At 38.6% G+C, this 19,868-nt stretch overlaps 2 protein-coding genes across 2 annotated transcripts in view; both read right to left on the bottom strand.

Annotated features, from left to right (window-relative positions):
- LOC109469020 (neuronal acetylcholine receptor subunit alpha-10-like) overlaps positions 1–9,464 on the bottom strand; it is a 10,227-nt gene extending 763 nt beyond the window's left edge. Inside the window, exons 1-8 of the mRNA XM_019767409.1 lie at positions 9,114–9,464; positions 3,989–4,134; positions 2,450–2,494; positions 1,962–2,071; positions 1,575–1,713; positions 1,132–1,249; positions 761–836; positions 353–558 (exon numbers count right to left, since the gene is read on the bottom strand). Of these exons, the coding sequence (XP_019622968.1) occupies positions 353–558; positions 761–836; positions 1,132–1,249; positions 1,575–1,713; positions 1,962–2,071; positions 2,450–2,494; positions 3,989–4,134; positions 9,114–9,168 (895 nt within the window). The 5' untranslated portion in view covers positions 9,169–9,464. The remainder of the gene's footprint in view (positions 1–352; positions 559–760; positions 837–1,131; positions 1,250–1,574; positions 1,714–1,961; positions 2,072–2,449; positions 2,495–3,988; positions 4,135–9,113) is intronic.
- A 3,025-nt stretch (positions 9,465–12,489) lies between these two features.
- LOC109469019 overlaps positions 12,490–19,868 on the bottom strand; it is an 18,660-nt gene continuing 11,281 nt past the window's right edge. The window contains exons 10-13 of the mRNA XM_019767407.1: positions 16,063–16,260; positions 14,255–14,411; positions 13,877–13,943; positions 12,490–12,762 (exon numbers count right to left, since the gene is read on the bottom strand). Coding sequence (XP_019622966.1) covers positions 12,661–12,762; positions 13,877–13,943; positions 14,255–14,411; positions 16,063–16,260 — 524 coding nt within the window. The 3' untranslated portion in view covers positions 12,490–12,660. The remainder of the gene's footprint in view (positions 12,763–13,876; positions 13,944–14,254; positions 14,412–16,062; positions 16,261–19,868) is intronic.

The raw sequence follows: 19,868 nt of genomic DNA, 5'->3' as shown, positions 1-19,868 counted from the left end.
ATATATATATATATATATATATATAAAACGAAGACATGAGACCATTTTGACCCAAAATTTGAGCTCCCTGTTAGTCCCTGTTACGGAATTCCCCCCTCACTAGCGTATTAAACTACTATGGGATCTCAGGCAAACACACGAAACAGAGCCACCGAAAACAAAACTTCTGTACCAGGAGGTCAATAATGACTTGATACACCCAGGCCCCGCCCGTACTAATGAGAGGGGTAGCTCTGCGGTTACAAAATTTCCCCTCATTACGGAATCCCAGGCAAACACAACAAACAGAGCCACCGAAAACAAAACCTCCGTACCAGGAGGTAAATAATGGCATTATACACCGCTTCCGTACCTATGAGGGGGATGGCCCTGGAGGATGCCGGGAGTTTGTCGCTGACGATCTGTGCGAACACGACGAGGGACAGCAGCATGGTGATGCCGAGGGACAGCTTCTCCCCGGAGTCCATCGGCAGGCAGAACCCCAGCACGGCCAGCAGGACCAGCACGATGCACGGCGCAACCATGTAGAAATTGTAGAACAGCGACTTCCGTTTAATCCTGCAAAGGAAGGTACTTACAATTAGAATTATATTTAAAGGGGCATTACGTAACATTTTTGCACCAATAGTGAAATATTTAATTCTAAAGAAACATTTGTGTGATTATTTCATATTTCTAACATTTGCGGTTGGTGCTAAAACAGTCAACAGTGAGTGCTCTCAGTTTGTGACAAACTACTCATAAGGAGTCATTGAGTTACCTGATGTGGTACGTCACATCCGGGTAGGGCTCCGGACAGCAGCCATAGATGATCACGTTCCGCACTGCTTGCATTTCTGGGGAGGGGGAGATGGGTGGAATCACAACAACGGTCTGATGCGATGCATATCCTCCGTGGAAAAACATAAACGCTAATTCTGTTTTGGTCAAATAAGTTTTGGTGCAATGGTAATCTATTTGATAAGTAATATGGCACTAAGACTGTGCCTATGTTAGACCTCTATAATGATTCTTTAATGATTGTTTATTCACTATCGCAATACTGGCGTTACCAAATGTTGAACGCATCTTTCTATTAGTGTGTGCACCGATATATAATGCCCTAACAGGGAACCGCTGTGAGATACCCACCGATCATCTGCCATTCCTCGCTTTCGATGAGATTGTTCAGATCTCCTACCCCTGTTCTGTTGTAGAGGTCAATGGCAAAACCATCGTAGGTCCATGAACCAAAAGTCAGGAGACATTCCTGAAGACAAATGTGCAGATATTTCATAAAAGGTTTGGAGAAATTAACATATGCTAGTCTGTAACTCATTGTCAAGAAACCAATATTAGAGAACATCCAACCTTTGACCCAGTGTTGATGTCACACTTCAAAGAAGCCACGTGACAAGCCTCACTGAGTCAGTCTACTGAGGAAGACCAGAGTGACTGGTCGAAAGCTCTAGGTGAGAGAACATTATTGTGTTGGATGTAAAGTTTTAACTTTAAACAACATACAACAAAGTCTACTGTGAATGAGACCACTACCAGAAAAATTCCGTATAGTTGCAAGGTTCAAAAGTACAAACTTGTTTGTCGTATGGAAAGTACGTGATGTCGACTACACAGGAGCTCTGAATTGTGGTAGGGTAGTTCCAGTTGACACTCCCATCGCTGTAGATCACTGCGTTTGTGTCCGGGGTGTCAGCATACCCCTCCTCGAACCGCCTATATGTGGGCAAAAACTGGTTTGTCATTTTTTCCCGACATTCAACGCTTTACCCAGCAGTCCTTGCGATGGCGCATGGGTACTTGAAAATACCCCCCTCCCCACTAAAACGGTAAAAGAATTGAGTCCATTGCTATGCATAAAACTACTGTGAAAAGCAACAGATATACAAGGGAGCGTTCTAAAGAAGTGCGGATAAATACATGGATAATATATCTTGAAGTTACCAAATTCGAGCTGATTTTACCTGTTGTAAAGTACAATATCTGGTCTCCATATTTGGTTACTGGGAATACGGATGGCTGCTAGTCCATTGTACTCAGACGCGTTCCACGTCAAATACTCATCCTTCCAGTACTGTAAAAAAAAAAAATTTTTTTTGCCAACATGTTCGGTAGCTACAGGGAAGCTAATATATCACAAGAATATCTTGTGATTGATATATAAACTACATTGTATCAGATATAACCTGGAAAGCGTTTAACTTATTAATACATCACACCATGCAAGCCTAATGACTAAATCCTAGCAATTGATATGATGATGGCAATCTTCATGATCTATTATTATGGTTATAGTTAAGTGTCATATTCCATGGCGGATTCACCGTTTCTATGTGTACTTGAGATACTGTCAGCAAATACATTTTAAAAAGAGATCGTATAAAAAAAATTGGATTTGGATAAGTATAATGTTATTCTGATGAGGTAGCTAAACATAAAAGGGATTTCTTACGTGTCTGAGCCATATATTTGTCTTCAGCTCTTGTCGCTTGGCATCCTATAGTCATCAGAAAAGGCCATGAAACATATCAAGTTAGCGTGCAACTGCAGGTAAAGCTAGTACCACTAACAATCTTAACTTACAATCTCAATGTTGGCAGAAAAACTATTGCTTTGACATTGTGACGTAGAAGATTTGGCACCGTTAACATTGGTTCCAACATGTGTAGTCACTGCCTATTTCCAAAAGGTTTTAAAAGTGAAAAATATCATATGTAAACTTTGACAAGAGAAATTTGTCTAAAGTCTTGAAGCCACTCTGTGACAGTGACAGTGGAGTGGAAAAAGAAGTGGAAGCTTGCTGTCCGATGTGCCATCGGGCACAGGAGGAACTAAGGTAAGGTAAGGTAAGGTAAGGAGTGGTTGAGTGGGGGCAGCATTTGTGAAGTCACCAATGAGTTAACACTGTTGTCCTCATTACCAAAACACAGTAATTCACATTATCTCACGGTTGCAATATTTCACGGTCTGAGGAAAATGGACATGTTCATAGAACTTAAGCCAAGTGTAAGAAAAGGATGAAAGGCAAATGATCATTACTAACAGTAATGATAAGTTCACAGTTACTTAGAGAAGTGAACATGAATACAGTGAACATAAAAGTACCGTGAAAAAAATCAGGAACCACAGTAGCCGGACCGACATTTGAAACGTGCCCGTCTACTATACACAGCCAAGAACCGCGTAGAGCCTGGCTACAGGCATAGCGGTAGCCAAACAAACGTTCTGGTTTTCTAACTTTGGGAATCCAGCTTCTCATGGCTACCAACAAAAGAAGCTGACCCCTTCGCAACGGTTATATAGTCACAGAATAAAGAAGCTATTAAAACAGATTTTATGCATTGAAGTAGGTTAAAACCATCATATTCATCATATTCTCGATTGCTGTAAGAAATGTGACTTTTATTTTTTTAATCTTTTTTCCTTATCTTTTTTTACGAATATGGACAATAGCTTGTCTGTCAAGAAACGGTACACCCGGTGCTTTTGTCATGTAGCCTTCCCTGTGTGGTAAAGTAAACTGTGATTGCTGTTTAGAATATCATTGGCGAACACGTCGCACAATGAAAGACGCCTCATGGCAATGTTGTGAAAGACAACACTTGAGGTCTGTACTCTTCATTCTTAGAAGCTCAAACATTTCAACAAAAATACGTCGTACATTCTGTATATTTCGTCTCCAAGGCATTGTTATTTTAACATTTCAATACTCAATAAAACTGAACTGACAAAGCAGCTTTCTGACAAAATGTTACTGGCTGGTAGTGTTTTAATCAAAAGACTGGTCATATGGCATTCAGATAAAGTATGTCATGTACGTTTTGCTGAGATTTCATGCTTTATTTCAAAAATATCTGTGGGGAAGCCATCACTATAACTCTGTGCCATTTCTTTATAAATATTAGATCCCCCGTCAACTTAGATGTATATAGATATAGCTATAGCATTGTGAATAACTGAACTCATGATATAGTATATATACATTACTTACCAAGTCAATTAATTGTGAGAGTGCGAGATCGATGGTCACTCTGACGGCGTTAGTTGAGTCCAGTACGGGCCTTGACTCTGGGGTGTAATCTTGTAACAGTGTCTTAATCAATGAAGCTTCGTTCAGATTCTGCTGCTGACAGAATACTGGAAAGGCAAAAAAAAAGGGATTTGTCATTGTATTGAAATGAGCATACGGTTTGGGATTCAAGTTTAAGACTATTTATTATATATTGTGTACGTAGGGTTTGTTCCAGTGTGTATATGCTTGTGTTCATGTAGTTATTCCCACATGCTAGGCACGCCGTGGACTGACAGGAAGTTAGGTCAAGGGTCCAAGAAAAAGTTATCTGCTATTTCCTGTCTTCAATGCTATATATATATTATGCCTTATACGAGTATTAGCCTGGACACCAGACCCATTTTAGCTTTAGTCTTTATCCTCTCCGAAGGCATATAGGATAAAGACCCGGGAGCTAAAATAGGTCTGGTAACCAGGCTAGCTTTATATATATGGGAACTAATTAGGAGCTGGTGACTTGTAGTGTCCACAAAGCACCCCCCCCCCAAGGCATCCTCCTTCACAGATTCGCACCTGTGTGAGTTAGACTTTTCAACCATGTCGATATCACTTACCACTTGACATGCTATATATATTTACTTTACTTTAGTGTGATGGTTGGTTAGGCTACTAGGCTAAGTTGTGATTGCCATGCTTCGTAACGTATCCAGTTCCGGACCCCATGGTGGTATGTCAATCAACAAACCTTTACAGAACCTATCAACAAGGTTATGTATAGTTGTCGTTCTCTTAACCTAGTTGTGCCCAGAAAAATTAGCTTGCTGTATCATTGAATAGACCCGGCCTTACGTTGTAGACCCCACTGGAAGCTGTGTAACTGTGTACGCGCAGGTATTGACGGCCACCCGTCGAATGTCGAGAGCAGTTCATATTTAAAAAGAAGCTGTGTTGGCACTACAAAAACACTCACTGTTCAAGGGCTTTCATGTCGCTCTAAAGACGCTTTGTAGGGTCTGTAAGCACGTACGCTTTACTGTGATGATTTAAATCATACAAGATGCAAAAAGTGCTAAGAGCACTAACCTACAAAAAATATACGCACTGTTAAAGTGATTTAATATGTCGCACTAAAGTCTCCTTTTTGGGTCTGTGAGCACGTTTACCATGATTCTTTAAGCTACGAAAGATGCAAAATCTATCAAAAGCAATGACCTACAGCTAACAAACCGTTTACCTATAGCTCCCGCTTTAGTCGACTTTTCCAAACTACACGTCACAAAGTTCCTCACTAGAAAGTTTGAAACAACGCTTACAGTTAGATGCGCAAAGGTAAGATTAATAAAAAGCTGTGCGCAAACGGGGTCTACAACGGAGGCACTTCTATATTCATAAAAGGCAAAAAAGCAAAACAACAGGGTCTTCCTTTTTTACCTTTAATCATCTGAATCTGTAAACCAAGAACAAGGAGTTCTAAGCTGCTGGCCCAGAATAATCACCCTTCGACGTAACAAACCAGCTTCGCAGGCATGCGGCGCGGCGGCAGCAGGGTATATTGCACCAAACGACATGCTGCACCCAACATTTGCGTTCTTTGTCTTGAACGAAGCTGTCTAGTGAGGAACTTTGAGAGTAAATCATATGTTAGCTGTAGGTCATTGCTTTTGATAGACTTAGCATCTTTCACAGCTCAAATCATCACGGTAAAACGTGCTCAAAGACCCAATAATGCTTCTTTAGTGCGACATAACCACTTGAACAGTGCGTGCGTTTCTTGTAGTTCCACTAAAGGTTCTTAGACACCGAAAAATGGGCCCATTCGGTAGCGTAACTAGAGCATTCACGTAAAGAGGATTAAGTCGCTGGAGGCGCTGGCTTCACTGAACGTATCACAAACAGTTCTCCATGAAACGATATCATACATTCTACTCATACAGAACAGTTTGCCTAGTTTGCATGCCTAGAACATAGGAAGCCTTTAAAGACTTCCTATGTTCTAGGCATGCAAACTAGTCAAAGTAGTCAAACTGTTCTGTATGAGTAGAATGTATGATATCGTATCATGGAGAACTGTTTGTGATACGATACCTTCACAGACTTCCTATGTTCTAGGCATGCAAAGTAGTCAAACTATACAAACTGTCATGTATACAATTAATAATTTACTATCTTTATCAACTTGGAGTTTCAAGATGGTCAATCTTTTGCCATTCTTCATAGCTAAGATATCTTTATCAATGTAACATCCTTTGTGTAGTTTAAACGTTTTAAAGCATCAAGTACACTGTTACATAATTCTTTACATCAGAAATTAGCACATCAGAATTCTTTACATCAGAATTTAACTGAATTAGGCACATTGAGAATACTTTCAATGTAAGACCTTAAACGTATTATGACTAGAACTATGCATATACATGTAGATGCATTCACAACTACCACCATATGCTCCCCATATGCATTTGGCGTACAGTAAACGTAAGAATTATGGAATACTACAAACATGCTATTTGCATTGCAAATATTTTGAAAAATTCTCAGATCTTACAATCATAAATTTGTTTTATTAAACGTCTGTAAACAAGCTCTGTGCCATTGAAAGAAATGTTTGCAACGCTAGATTAATCTTTTTCTGACAGTTGTAAAGGCAGGTGATATGTAATTTACATTAACACTGTGCATTGATAATATTTTGAATATTCTCAGATCTTAGAATCACAAATTTGCTTTTTCAACTTTTATGTCCCATGGGCATGAACATTATAGAAAGATATATAAGAAAGATAAATAAAGATTTATTTATAAACAGGCTCTCTGCCATTGAAAGAAATGTTTGCAACGCTAGATTAAACTTTTTTTCTGACAGTTGTAAGAGCAGATAATATATACTGTACATTAACACTGTGCATTGATAATATTTTGAAAATTCTTAGAATCGCAAATTTGCTTTTTCAACTTTTATGTCCCTTGGGCATGAACATGCAATTAAAGATTTATTTATAAACAGGCTCTCTGCCATTGAAAGAAATGTTTGCAACGCTAGATTAATCTTTTTCTGACAGTTGTAAGGGCGGGTGATATATACTTTACATTAAGGCCCACCACACCCCACAGGTGACATTCTTCTGTCAACCCGGGGCTTTTTACCGTTTGCAGACGGCGTGAGAGCGTGGTGGGTCGGCAGCATACACCGCATGTTTGAACCTACTCCTAAGTCTTAACGGACAAGCTGTCTTTTGTCCCTGTAATCGCAACCATCTCAATGATGTATAAAAAACCGACATAACACGCGAGCTCTATATTATCTCTTTTCTTCCTTCCCCTTTTTAAAATTGTGATGACATGTCTAGTTTTATCTGTAACTATGCTTTCAGCGTACTTTTAGAAAGCCTATCTCGTCTTGGGAATCGAACACCTAACGCAAGGTTCTGCACACATTGTGCTGTTGTCTTTGCATTGTAAAGAGGATAGTTGTTCCGTGCAAAATTCCCGTTTAAAGAGGCGTTTAGTCGTCAAACAGAAAGCTTCTAGGCCAAGGTAGGTTTACATCCTTGTCACCTGTGCCGGTGTAAGAGATATGATTAGATTACGCGAGGTGGTGTTTGGGGCACTGTTAATCTTGTGGTCGCTATGGTAACCGCAGGGCGTCTCCTGTTTCATAGCCACACTTCTCACTAAGGATGCATTACGACACAGATCAAAACAACGTCGTTCTTTGCACGAGTTAAACGACATTTGAGCTGTATAATCTTTCTGTAGATTTTGTGACATGGTTAGAGAACCCCAAATACAAACGAATGGAAACCATTTTTCTCAGTTAAGAACAGCGCATAGTTACAAAAGAATTTTAAACTTTTGTGACATTTAGACCCATTTATTTGAAATAAAAATATTGGATAAAACAAAAACGCCACATATCGTGGACTAACAGTTGTAAGTACCGCCCTAAATTGTGAACATGAAATAAAATCTTAGTGGAAAAGAACTTGGTTATACTTTTGCTAATATATTTATTCTTTCGAATAAGTTACTGGCCATTTCTTGGGAAAGGCGAATAGAAGACTCTTCTTCTGGCAATTACATAACAACAAGGTATAAGTAAAATTTGAGGTATTGACATAGCTGTACAATGTTTAAATACTGTATTTGGAACCCTTCTAATTGCAACAATGTGTTACCAATAACGAGTTTTGAAAACAACGACTATTGTGAGGAGTGCTTGCAAAACAGCTGCGAACACAAACCCAAAACACGGAAAACATACCGCAGCCATGTAGCGTTACGTTAATTCTGTATTTAGAGATTTTAGACATAGAAATGTCTCGTTTTAGCGGTATTTGGTCAATCGGATACGATCTTCACGTTTTGTGAACCTCAAAAACATGGCGTAACGTTTTAAACGTTACGGTCGATTTCGGTCGTTACGTAAACCTAATTACCAAGCAACATGTCATGGGAGACCACATTTTGTTGGCACATTAAAATATCATTCCAAAGGTCTCCGAAGCATATTCAATATACCTCATGTAAATGTTTCCGTCTATAGTTTACTAATGGTAATAAAACTTTGTGTTATTATAAATTGTACTGTACAAAAAATTTAAAAACGTGTTCGTCGATGTAACATCATAGGACTATTACGCTAGAAGAAAAGAATGTAAATCTACATATTTAATAACTCCCAAGGGAACAATTACACAAAAAAACAACAACATTCCCTTAGCGACTTCAAACGTTGCTTAAAGTAAATATATAGTGTATAGCGTCATTACACGGGACCTCAAGAGCTGTGCTGTTGTCTGGCAGTCCATTTGCAAATGGTAGTTTGTCTTCAAGCATGAAAAATCACAGACCGTGGCAGCTTTGCTTTCACATTTTCTCACGGAAACCAAGACACACCAAGACGTACAGCAAGACATTTCAAGACAACCAGCAACCTACAAGACAACAATCCTTGACAAGATCCAAGTTTTAGAATCTATGACCTGTTTTACGCAGGGAAATAAGCGCTCTCTTCCTGTTGCGATACCGGTTTAGCGTGACTACCTTCTTTAACACGGTCTTCGCAACCGCACACCTTTGACAAGAAGCCAAACTACTTTCTTACCGGTTGTTAGAAGGCAACTCGCGGCGATTACGATACTCCAACCCCTTCGCGACATCTTAAACGTTCCCTGGTGGGTGATCTTTCACACAGTTATGTAGCTAGCGTACGGGGTCCGTTTTAAGCATTGAGGATCCGGTGTTCGGTCAACTGTGTCGAGTGGTGAGCCTTTTCATTCCTATTCAGCGTTGAGGACTCAGGTTGGGTGTATTGTTTGGTTAGTGTTTGTGGTACAAGGCCTCCGGTTGGTCGGTGGGATAATAGGGTCAAATAAGCCCGAACGACCACGTGCCCCCCAAGGGCGTAACCAATTCAACTGGTGGTTGTTCTTTTTGTGCCTTAAACAATTGACTATTACTGGAACTAACTTTAGAAACACAAGACTACATCACACGGTAGTATGAGTCCATTGTTGACCATATGATTAACCCTATTTTAGCACATAACTAATAGTATACATATGGGGTATTCGGCCTTAAGCATAGTATAACTGGTGAACTAATAAAAATCCTGTGTTTGAAAAGCTCGTCTGAGAGATGACCAAATTGTAGAGAGAAAAATACAATCTCCTTTTTGGTAAATTCGGTACTAACTACATGCACAACAATGTTTTAGCGATTAGACAGCAAAGTTGTATTCTTAAATACTAGTAACCTTGGGTTGGAATGAGTTATTGTTCCGAATTGTACATTGCTCAATATTTAACATTTTGACTAAACTTGAGGAAGACTAATGCCCCATTCCCACTAGGATAAAATTGTCCGAATAGAGAACCGAATGGCACTGATTCGCTTTGAACCGGCTTCGATCCGGATCGAAGACGGATCAAACCGAATCAATTCGGCTCGATCCGGACACATTTATTGTAGTAGGAAATGGGCCTAAAAGTACAAGAAGACAACGGTCCAAAAATGACACCTGATGGAATCTAAACAGACAACTGTGTTCCAGACGCTGGGAACAAAATCTGTTTAAGAACCACGTTCCGTGAAATGCGTTCTTTGTCACCATAGAGACCGCCCATTCATGTTAACACACTATAACATCCCTCACGGTCTCTACAGCTTTAGCTATGCACCCTTCCCTCTGGCGATATCTCTATTTGGTTTCCATCTTTTATTTATCATTAGTTCCTCTAAGGTACCATCAGTGAAAGGTCAACATACCTATGTCATAACGAAAACTTCTGTAATCCATGTAAAAAATGCAATAGCCATGCATTTCCTTATCAGAATGCGAGGAAAGAAATGCAGGAAGCTAGGCCACTGTGAATTACGTAGCTGCTTTTTAAAAACCATTCTTTGGAAGAGACCAAACCCAAACTTGAGCCAAAGAATTCGAAAGCATTATAGAATTGTGGCAAGAAGCGGTGCTTGACAGAAAGGTATTACTTACCACGCTTTGATACTTATAGAGAAAGATGAGATTAAAAGTATTATCTAGTCTACCGAGCCTGAAATCAGCGTCTTACCAGGACAGATTTGAGGCGTGTCGACATTTAGTTGCTCTATATTTCTTCTGGATAGAAATTTTTCTATAAGATATTGCCAACGATAACCGTTACGATAAGATTTAAACATACTAGTTTAAGTGAGTGCATTTATTCACAAATCTCAAATCATTGTAAACTGTTGTAAAATGTAAGCATAGTGCTAAAGTGACTGATTTGGACTGAATCCATGTTGCAGAATGCATGGATATGTACGTGATTCTGCAGTGGCAGTACATTGACAGAACCTTGGTTTTAAACGACACCATTTTCTAGCTAATGTATCTATGTGTACACAAAAATAAATTCCATCTGAACTAAGGTAGATTATGAAAGGTAGAATATAAAATTAACAGCATACACGCATATTTACACTACACCTGAAGGCAAAAATATATTCTACACAGATAGTACAAATATACAAACTATCATGTCAATAGGATACATTTACACTAAGTCATATGTTCCACAAAATGTTCCACAAAATATAATAAAAAGGCCATAATAAAAAGGTGATTTAAAAAAAAAATTAAGTCCATGTAGTTCCTAGCTGGCTGTTAAGTATGCAATAAAATCTTCAAAAATATATTTCTGTTCAAACCCACTGCATAGTATTTATGTTCTACATAGTTTAATTATTATATTAATTACCTTTAAACATGTAACAAGTATGGAAACACGAAATTTAAACTGTCAAAATAATAAGTTATCTTGCACTTTATGAACAGTGTAATCATCCTCTTGATCCTTAATTTGATTTAATTTCATCACTACAGGATTCAGTTATATTTATAATGCATAATATATTTCTTTAATATCATGACTCTTTTTGTGCTGTTATGACTCCATCTTGCATAGATCTCAAACTTGTAAACAGAAACAGCAAAATAAACGTTTTCTGCTGAAAACCTCAGCACTCACAAAGCTGAAGCTAAAACACAACCAAAGTAACCCGATTTTATAACGTCCAGTGCAACATGAACTGTTTCATAGACAATTAGATTACCTAAAAATCTCAAGACCTGTATTCATTTTTGGTACTGTGTAAATAATCAAAAATTATGCAGCAGTTGGTCATCATTAGATATTGCACAATACAGCAGTGACAATACCATCATAAAAATCTCATATTATGTCAACTTTATACTTGATGAGTGTGAATTGATTTACGTCAACACAACACTATATCAACTCAGTATAAAGTACACTATTCTCATGAAAAGTTGCAATAATCAGTGTTCAAAATGCTGATAAAACTTTAAATTATTTTGTCTCTCTATAAAAAAGATATCACCCCCCTAAAAAAAATAGTATGCAAAAAAGGAATTTCAGTTGAGATGCAAGGATTGCCTTCCTCATGATATGTACAGTCATTCAAACAAGCTGGTAATGCAAATGATATATACAACATACCAACTTTAACATACTGCAATATTAGCTGGGAAACACCTGTTTTTGTACCTGAAAATTTGGGGTAGTGAGTGCAAGGGACCCTGTTACAAAATGGCTGACACCCAGGCTAACACTATCCTAATATAAACATAAAGGGTTATGGATTGAAGGATCACTATGGCCTTAGCATACCTACTAGTAGGTATTAAAAAAACGCTGCATTGACCTAGTGAGTAGCAAAATTGCCTTGCATACATGCAGAAGCTTAGTTTGTGGGTTTGATTGCAAGCAAGCTGATACAAGTTGTACCGGTATATGTACCAAAGACATTGAAATTCTCTGCTTTGCATTTGGGACTGGCTTTGAGTATACGAGCAATTGTCGTTTCGGTTAACATTAATAACTCGTACTAGGCATATGATACTGGTAGGCACACACAAATTGGTACTAGGCAAATCACCCAGCTACCATCCGATTTTAGGCCTACCACTCACTGGCTGTGATGCGGTGATTGCTTGTATAGCAGCGAAACATCATGTACACCACTACCAGTGGACTAGCCCCTCGCTGCATTCTCTATGTGTTATGCTATCCCTCTCAAACTTTTTTGATACCAATACATGCTGCCAATCATGTTGGCCTGTCATCAATGTAATTAACAACAGCCAATCAGATTGTGAGGTTGTCAAGAGCCTCAGTGAACTTTAGAACATCCGGCATGGTCTTCAGTCCCATCTTAGTGGTCAGCATGGTGTAGAAAAACTCTGGAGCCTGGGGGGACAGATAACATTGAGGTTAAAGTCTCATGTGTTAACTTTCAGTATGCTAAGGTAGTTGTTTCACCCTAAATTTGTATTGGTTATGGGGAGAAAGTTAAAACAGAATGATAGTCAATGAGCTTTAAATTCAACATCCTTTTGATTTTTAACCTCCTTGGTTCAGTTCAGTACAGTTTGACATCCTTTCAACAAGGTGACACCATGTAGTGTCTTGCCATCCCCATCTCTATGTAAAACAGATAACAAAGTTCAAGTTATAGTCTAAATAAACGTCTCTTAACCCTCAGGCTGCTAAGATAGCTGTTTGGCACCAAATCTGTACAGGTTATGGGGTTAGGCAGCAGGGAAAAAAGATACATGTACCTTCAAAGTTATAGTCTAATGCCTCAACCTTCAGCAAACTTGTATAGGGTTATAGAGTTAAGAAGCAGGGTGAAGGTTAAATGAGTTTCAATGGCGAGTTGGGCAACAGCAAATACGAACATCTTATGGGCTTTTCAGACTTGGTAATTGTCTAAACCTAGGATTTAAAGAACAAAAGAAGGCTGTATTACCCATTCTTTGAAGGGATTAAAAGTTTGTAAGCAAGGTATCTAGGTCACAGGTGACTTAAGGCCTTAGGGTCATTATTAGCAGCATCTGTCAGTGTGTTGAGAAAGAGATCACTGATTTAAAACAACCTTGGATATGAAAACCCGCTAGTAGAACCGTTTTGATGAACTACAGTAACTGAAAAGTTTTGAAGATAAATGTTAGCACTCCAACTAAAGATGTTGGTGATTCCTTTTTTTGTACAATGATTGACATGTCTTTAGTCATTGATTGACAGCTGACCCCAATCTGCACCTGTCAGGTGGAGAACCGTTCAACATCCTGGCTAGTGATTGGACAGGTGTTAATAGATTAAGCTGCTGACTGTGACTTGGGATCCAAACATCACATGCATCAAACTGTAACCTCTCTTTAAGTTAGCCTTTTCCAACTTAAGATTGATGAAGGGCAAAATGTCTTATAGTGTATGCTATTCAGCTGCAGACTGACAATATGTCATTATTAAAGCCTCAATATATATAAAAGAATATTAAGGAATAAGGTTTTTACTGTACCTCACTTCTTACACCTTGAAGTCTTCGCAGGAGTTTGCCATCATACTCTGAAAACTCACTCTTTAAGCTGAAACAACATGATCAGAAAAGGTGACACTTTTGTTACAACCATTTGATACATGTTACAATGCACTTCAGGATATTACAGCTAGATGGCCCTGCTACAAATATGTCACATTATATTTTGCTTCCTAGTCTTATCAAATGTATTTTGTGTATTATGACAGGAAGTCCCTTGTTAAAATCCTTCTTTTACCAGTTTCTGCGATACACATGCATGTGAATATGTATGGGCTATTATACATGTACAATGTAACGCTAACTTTAATGCACAACAGTTGTACAGGGTACAAACATATTACAATTAACCAAATTTACCTTCCCAAGTCATGTTTCTCCAGCCATTTTGCGACATCTTCCTGTGTCCACTTGAGGAACTCTGCCTCCCTGTCCAGCGGGTGTGAGGATGACCACATGACCGCCGGGGGAGGGGCACCTGCTCCCACCTCCACTGCCGTTTGGGCAACTACAACATCTGAACATCAAACAACAACTTCAGGGTGGGGCTATGGGGCCTTGGCTGTGCGCACAAACACTCAGGAGCCTGGAATTTCAGAGTTTCAGGCTTTGGCCTATTTTCAACCAGGTTTTACGCATTTTTTTCTTGAACTGGTACGATTTTTTTGCCAGCCAAACTTGTGGCATATTGGATATTGTCTTGCCAATTTGACACAGTCTTGTAATACTATACAAAAAGATCTGATTGGAGATTAGGAATTTCAGTTAAGGGGATGTGATGACAACATGTCATCTCAACCCCCAATCATATCATAGCACATCATGTTAGATGAATTTCAAAATTCCTTTGGCTATGGGGTCTTGGTTGAGAAAACAAGTCAGTTAGAACAAACTCTGCATACAGGATTCCTCTCAATGGGATGTACAAACTAAATATTATACCATGGCTACTAGCAGAAGCTACACTGTCCCTTTTGGCCACAACAGTATCATTCTGCACATCAATATAAAGCTATGGGGTCTTGGCTGTGCAAACCTACAATCTATAAATACATAGCATAGACGTATAAGACTACATACATTAGCCAACCACAATAAAATGTACACTAATACTCGACATCCAACATAATTTTCTTACAAAATGACAGTGGCTCAGGAAATACTTGTTTGTTAAATATAAACACGGCAAAATTAACCTTGTACATGTACCTATTATAGCATCATCAGGCATGACTTCAGTAGGCAAAATGCACTCAAAAATCCTGACTAAACCCCTGTTCTCCAGTTGGCTCTGGATTGGCAGTGGTTGCAAATTGTCTCTAATCATGCATTCTGCCTCGATAGTAATATGATTGGCAGAAGCATGTAGCCAGCTGGGATGTGCTCAAAATAGTTTTGGCTCCGAGAACAAATTAAGTTAGCAATGATTTTCATAGCTTCTGGTATGCATTGCATGTTATATTTGTGCAGATAATACGTATTTCGGAATCTTTTCCATCTGTCCTCTTGTTGTACAATTAAAAGATTAGACAATAAGGAAGAATAGACAAAAGTATGAATTGGCAAAATTGACAAGACTGTCCTTGGTACTGAATGACAATGACATTGTCCTGTTGTTGTACAATTAAAAGAATAGACAATAAGGAAGAATAGACAAAATTATGAATTGGCAAAATTGACAAGACTGTCCTTCGTACTGAATGACAATGACATTGTTCTGTTGTTGTTGTACAATTAAAAGAATAGACAATAAGGAAGAACAGACAAAATTATGAATTGGCAAAATTGACAAGACTGTCCTTGGTACTGAATGACACTCACATTGACAACACTGTCCTTGGTACTGAATGACAAACACAAAATTATATGGCAAACACAAATTCATACTGTCTGCAGTCTAGCAGTTACTGTATTGTAGTACATTGAACTCAGACACGTGTTTCCTACAAAAAAAATACATGTATACATTAAATTTTAATGAGTGTACATTTTTCTCACGTGTTTCCTATAAAAAAAAATTACACTGAATTTTGAATGTACATTTTTCTCACGTGTTTCCTACAAGAAAAATTACATTAAATTTGAATGCACTTGTAGGAAGCATGTGAGTTCAATGTACAACAGGATTGACTATTCAGTACCAAACATTGAATATTATATCTCATCACCTGTCTGTGTGTCTTCCCTCCCCCGCACCCCCAGTTCCTTGATAAGTTTGGCCATGGCTGAGTCGAAGGCTTGTGTCCCGCTGAAGTCGATGTACAGTTTGGCTCCCAGGATCATCCCTAACCAGCCATCTGGTTTATAGTGGGACTCCATCATTAAAGGCACGATGTCCTTCCGTAACTGGAACGTGTATTCAGCCTCTACAATAACAAAAAATATATATAATATATCAATGTTTAAAAATCTTACGGCAATGTTTACCCTAACCCTAACCCTCTACTGCAAGAAAAAATGAACTTTTTTTTAGATAATATAAAAATTTTGGCAACATTTAATTCTTTTTACATAACAGCAATGTACAAAATACTATGATCAATTTTGCAGTACTTTTATGTTTGCATTTACCGCGGTCACTTCTGTACCGACTGTGAACATGTAGCTACTGTAGCAAAAGTTCGCAGTCAGAGAAAAATGGACATAGTACGGCAAACATACAGTGCATTACAGTATAGTCAAAACTGCCCAAGACTACTCAGGTGACCAAAAATCTGCTCTGTGTGGACAAGTGGTCACAATTTTATAGACAGGATTCTTAATGCTTGTGACATGTGTCACTGGAAACTACATGTATCTAGTATGGGATTACCAAATAGCGGTCACATTGGCCAGGTGGTGCTTGTGTTGAGGTGGTCATTTATGAATTACACAGATTTGACTGAGCTAAAGCAATTCAATTTTTTGCTCCGATTAAAAAAAAAACAACAAATAGTCGGTGAAAGGTCCTGGGTGACGATAGCAATCTTTATTGCACATTCATGACCACAGGGCAACTAACTTGACTCCACCAACACACAAATTCTCCAGACTCATTTGTAGCAACAGTAGGCCATACCAATTCTATTTCTTGGTTCTCAGATTTTTTTCAGAGAAATATGAAGGGACAGGGCAAAAAAGATTAGAAGAAAAAAATTCTATGGCAGACTACCAACCTCATTCTAGTATCAGTATGAACAAATTTAATTGTACAGTGGATACAGCTGTTTGCTGAAAATTATTAAAATGTAAAACTAGATTTTGTTGTATGATATGATATGAATATAATAAGTGAATTGATCTAGAGCAATGAAAGAGGGAAAATTTTTACCACAATTATAAAATGTACACAGTAGACCATTTCTGATCGTACACATTGAACATCCGACATGTTCTACATGTATTTCAAACATCTCTGTCAAAATCAGCACTGGGCCAACTATTACTATGATAAATTATTATAAGAAGAATTTTCCAAAAAGTCCTAAATGGAAAATTAGTAGAGTAGCGATAATTGCAAAGTAATACTAAATGGGAACTGTATGCGGACTAATTTTTCACTTCATTTTGGGAAAAATAGGAGGGGGCGATTCTGAAAACCAACTGATTACATTGGGCCTCATCAGTCTTTGACAAACTACTTCAAAATTCTATCAGCAAGGAAAAACATGATCATAGAATCCCAGGCCTGAAATGAATATTCATGAGCTTCAAGTTCAACGTCAAATGACATGACATATATGCAGATGTGTCAAAACAAAGCTGGTGTGTTATGCCGAAGGGCATTTATATACTGGCAGTATACCGATACAGATAGTCAGCCATGGAAAAAACACTGCTTCTGTTTCTCCTTCTCCCCTATTACGTATCGGTACTGTTTGTGCCAGTAGCATCTCTGTGGTGTCCAGACAATTGTTTTATCAACCTTCTTGGTCTTCGATCCATCAGTTGTCAATGCCCAGGTAACAATGCAAAGGGTTCCCCATGCAGCTGGGTTGGGCACAGTGACATATACGAATTTCCGGTTTGTCTCGACGCTATACCGACAGACTTCGACAAGAACACACGGAAAATCGTTATCACATCCCTCCGTACCCCTACACTCCAGGAGTGGTCTTTCCCAAACATTTCGTCCACCCGAGTTATCATCCTGGAGATCACTCAGTCCAACATTTCCATGATTCAGCCAGGAGCGTTCCGAGGCCTTGTGGATGTGAATAAGGTCTACCTTCAGGACAACCGAATCACCAGTCTGGGTACTGATTTTGATATATCCATGTGTCACATTTGATTTGTCTGTTTGACTAATGTGTGTTTGTTTGTGTTTCCATAGTGATAGACATGTTGGGATGGGGGATAGGTCATTAGGGTTCTAGAAAGGTCTCAGGTAAGGTTACTGTAATTCACTTTATATTCACAATAGCAAAGTTTAACGGTCTGAGAAAAATGGAAGTTTTCACAGAACTAAATGTTCATGGTGACGGCAGGTGCAGGGAAAAGAAAGTCTGCAATGATCATGGTACAGAAGAAAAAAGTATATACTGTGAAAATATCAGGATTTACAGTACAATGTATCACATTTCTTGCCTTCAATTTCTCACATATGCATGTCTGTTGCTCTATGTGCGAGCCAGTGGGAAAATGCACCGTGAGAATCTGACAAAAATTCACAACGATGAATAAAACAAGAAATTCACAAAAGTCTAAATATTTATGAGATATTTGACCTCTCGTTGTTCTTGGATGATCACTACCAGATTCGTTTAAATTAGTTTCTCTCTACACTATGATTAGTACTACTGTTAATTCTCAAAATACTAAAAAGAATTATGACGATTGTCTTTTTTACTGATTGCTAAGACAAGCTAAGCTTAAGGACCTGACATCAAAACAGAAATAGCAGTCTGTGGTTTGATTGGTAGCAATCCTGTTAATGATTCCCAAGATCCTTAACAGGAAACAAAAGTGTTATGTGAGAAAGTTATATCACCACTGAATGATAATTTGTTCACAACACAGGCAATCTTGATTGCATGTTCATGCCCACGCATACACTATACATTGCAGGGAAATTTACCAAAATTGCCAGTGGGCGAAGTTTTCAGACTCATAAATATTACTAGCAGCTGTCACAAACTGTACCACCTACGTCACTGAGTCACCAATAGTGATACAGATACATTATGTATATTATTCAGAAAGATTGGATAAAATGATGCACAGAGAAATTTCTCGGTGGAGAATTTAAAGTGCAGAGTATGATGGCACTGCAGTTGTCGTTCTATCTGGTCTCTGCTCATCTTATCTTTCTACTGGGTGCATCTCAAATGCCTCAGTGGTGTCCAGACGGATGCTCTTATGAGATTTCTGGAGGGAAAGATAGAATCATTTCGTGTAGCTGTCTTGGCCAAGATTTCAAGGGGCTGATGTCCAGCTTGGTCAAACATGGAGGCAAGATGTCCAGTATTCCCGCATGTCGCCACGGCATACCAAAGTTTTTCCACCCTAAAGTGTGTTCAGTTTCAGTCGCGTCTCTCTGTTGGACAACACTTCAGGAAACGTTGTTGAAATTCCCGAACGTTTCGTCCCTTTTCGCCTTGTACATCACAAAGTCAAACATTTCAAGGATACAGCCGAGGGCCTTTCGAGGCATGCCTGATGTGAGAACACTCGGTCTCACAGACAATCTCCTCTGCAGCCTAGGTATGTCCAATCTGATTTTTCATTAACAGTACTGACAGTCTCTGACGGTATTATGAGAACTTCTGTTAACCACTGTTCTAGCCAGCCTCCGTCTTTTCTACATTTGGCAGAATTTTGCTACTCATGACGAACCAAATTTTGCCCAACCTGTCATCTTTGACGGACAAAAAGTGTCAAGTAAAGGTATGTAAAGAGAAGTCCTAAAAACTAAGCTAATTAGTCTACCAAATCTGCAAAATCTGCCAATCAAAATGACAGAAATAGCATTTCAGAGGATCAACATTTCAAAATT

This window comes from Branchiostoma belcheri, unplaced genomic scaffold (genome assembly GCF_001625305.1).
Source record: "Branchiostoma belcheri isolate BF01 breed outbred unplaced genomic scaffold, Haploidv18h27 scaffold2, whole genome shotgun sequence".
Taxonomy (NCBI): Eukaryota; Metazoa; Chordata; class Leptocardii; order Amphioxiformes; family Branchiostomatidae; genus Branchiostoma; species Branchiostoma belcheri.
Note: the sequence above shows the minus strand (reverse complement) of the source record. Positions and strands in the feature narration are given on the sequence as shown.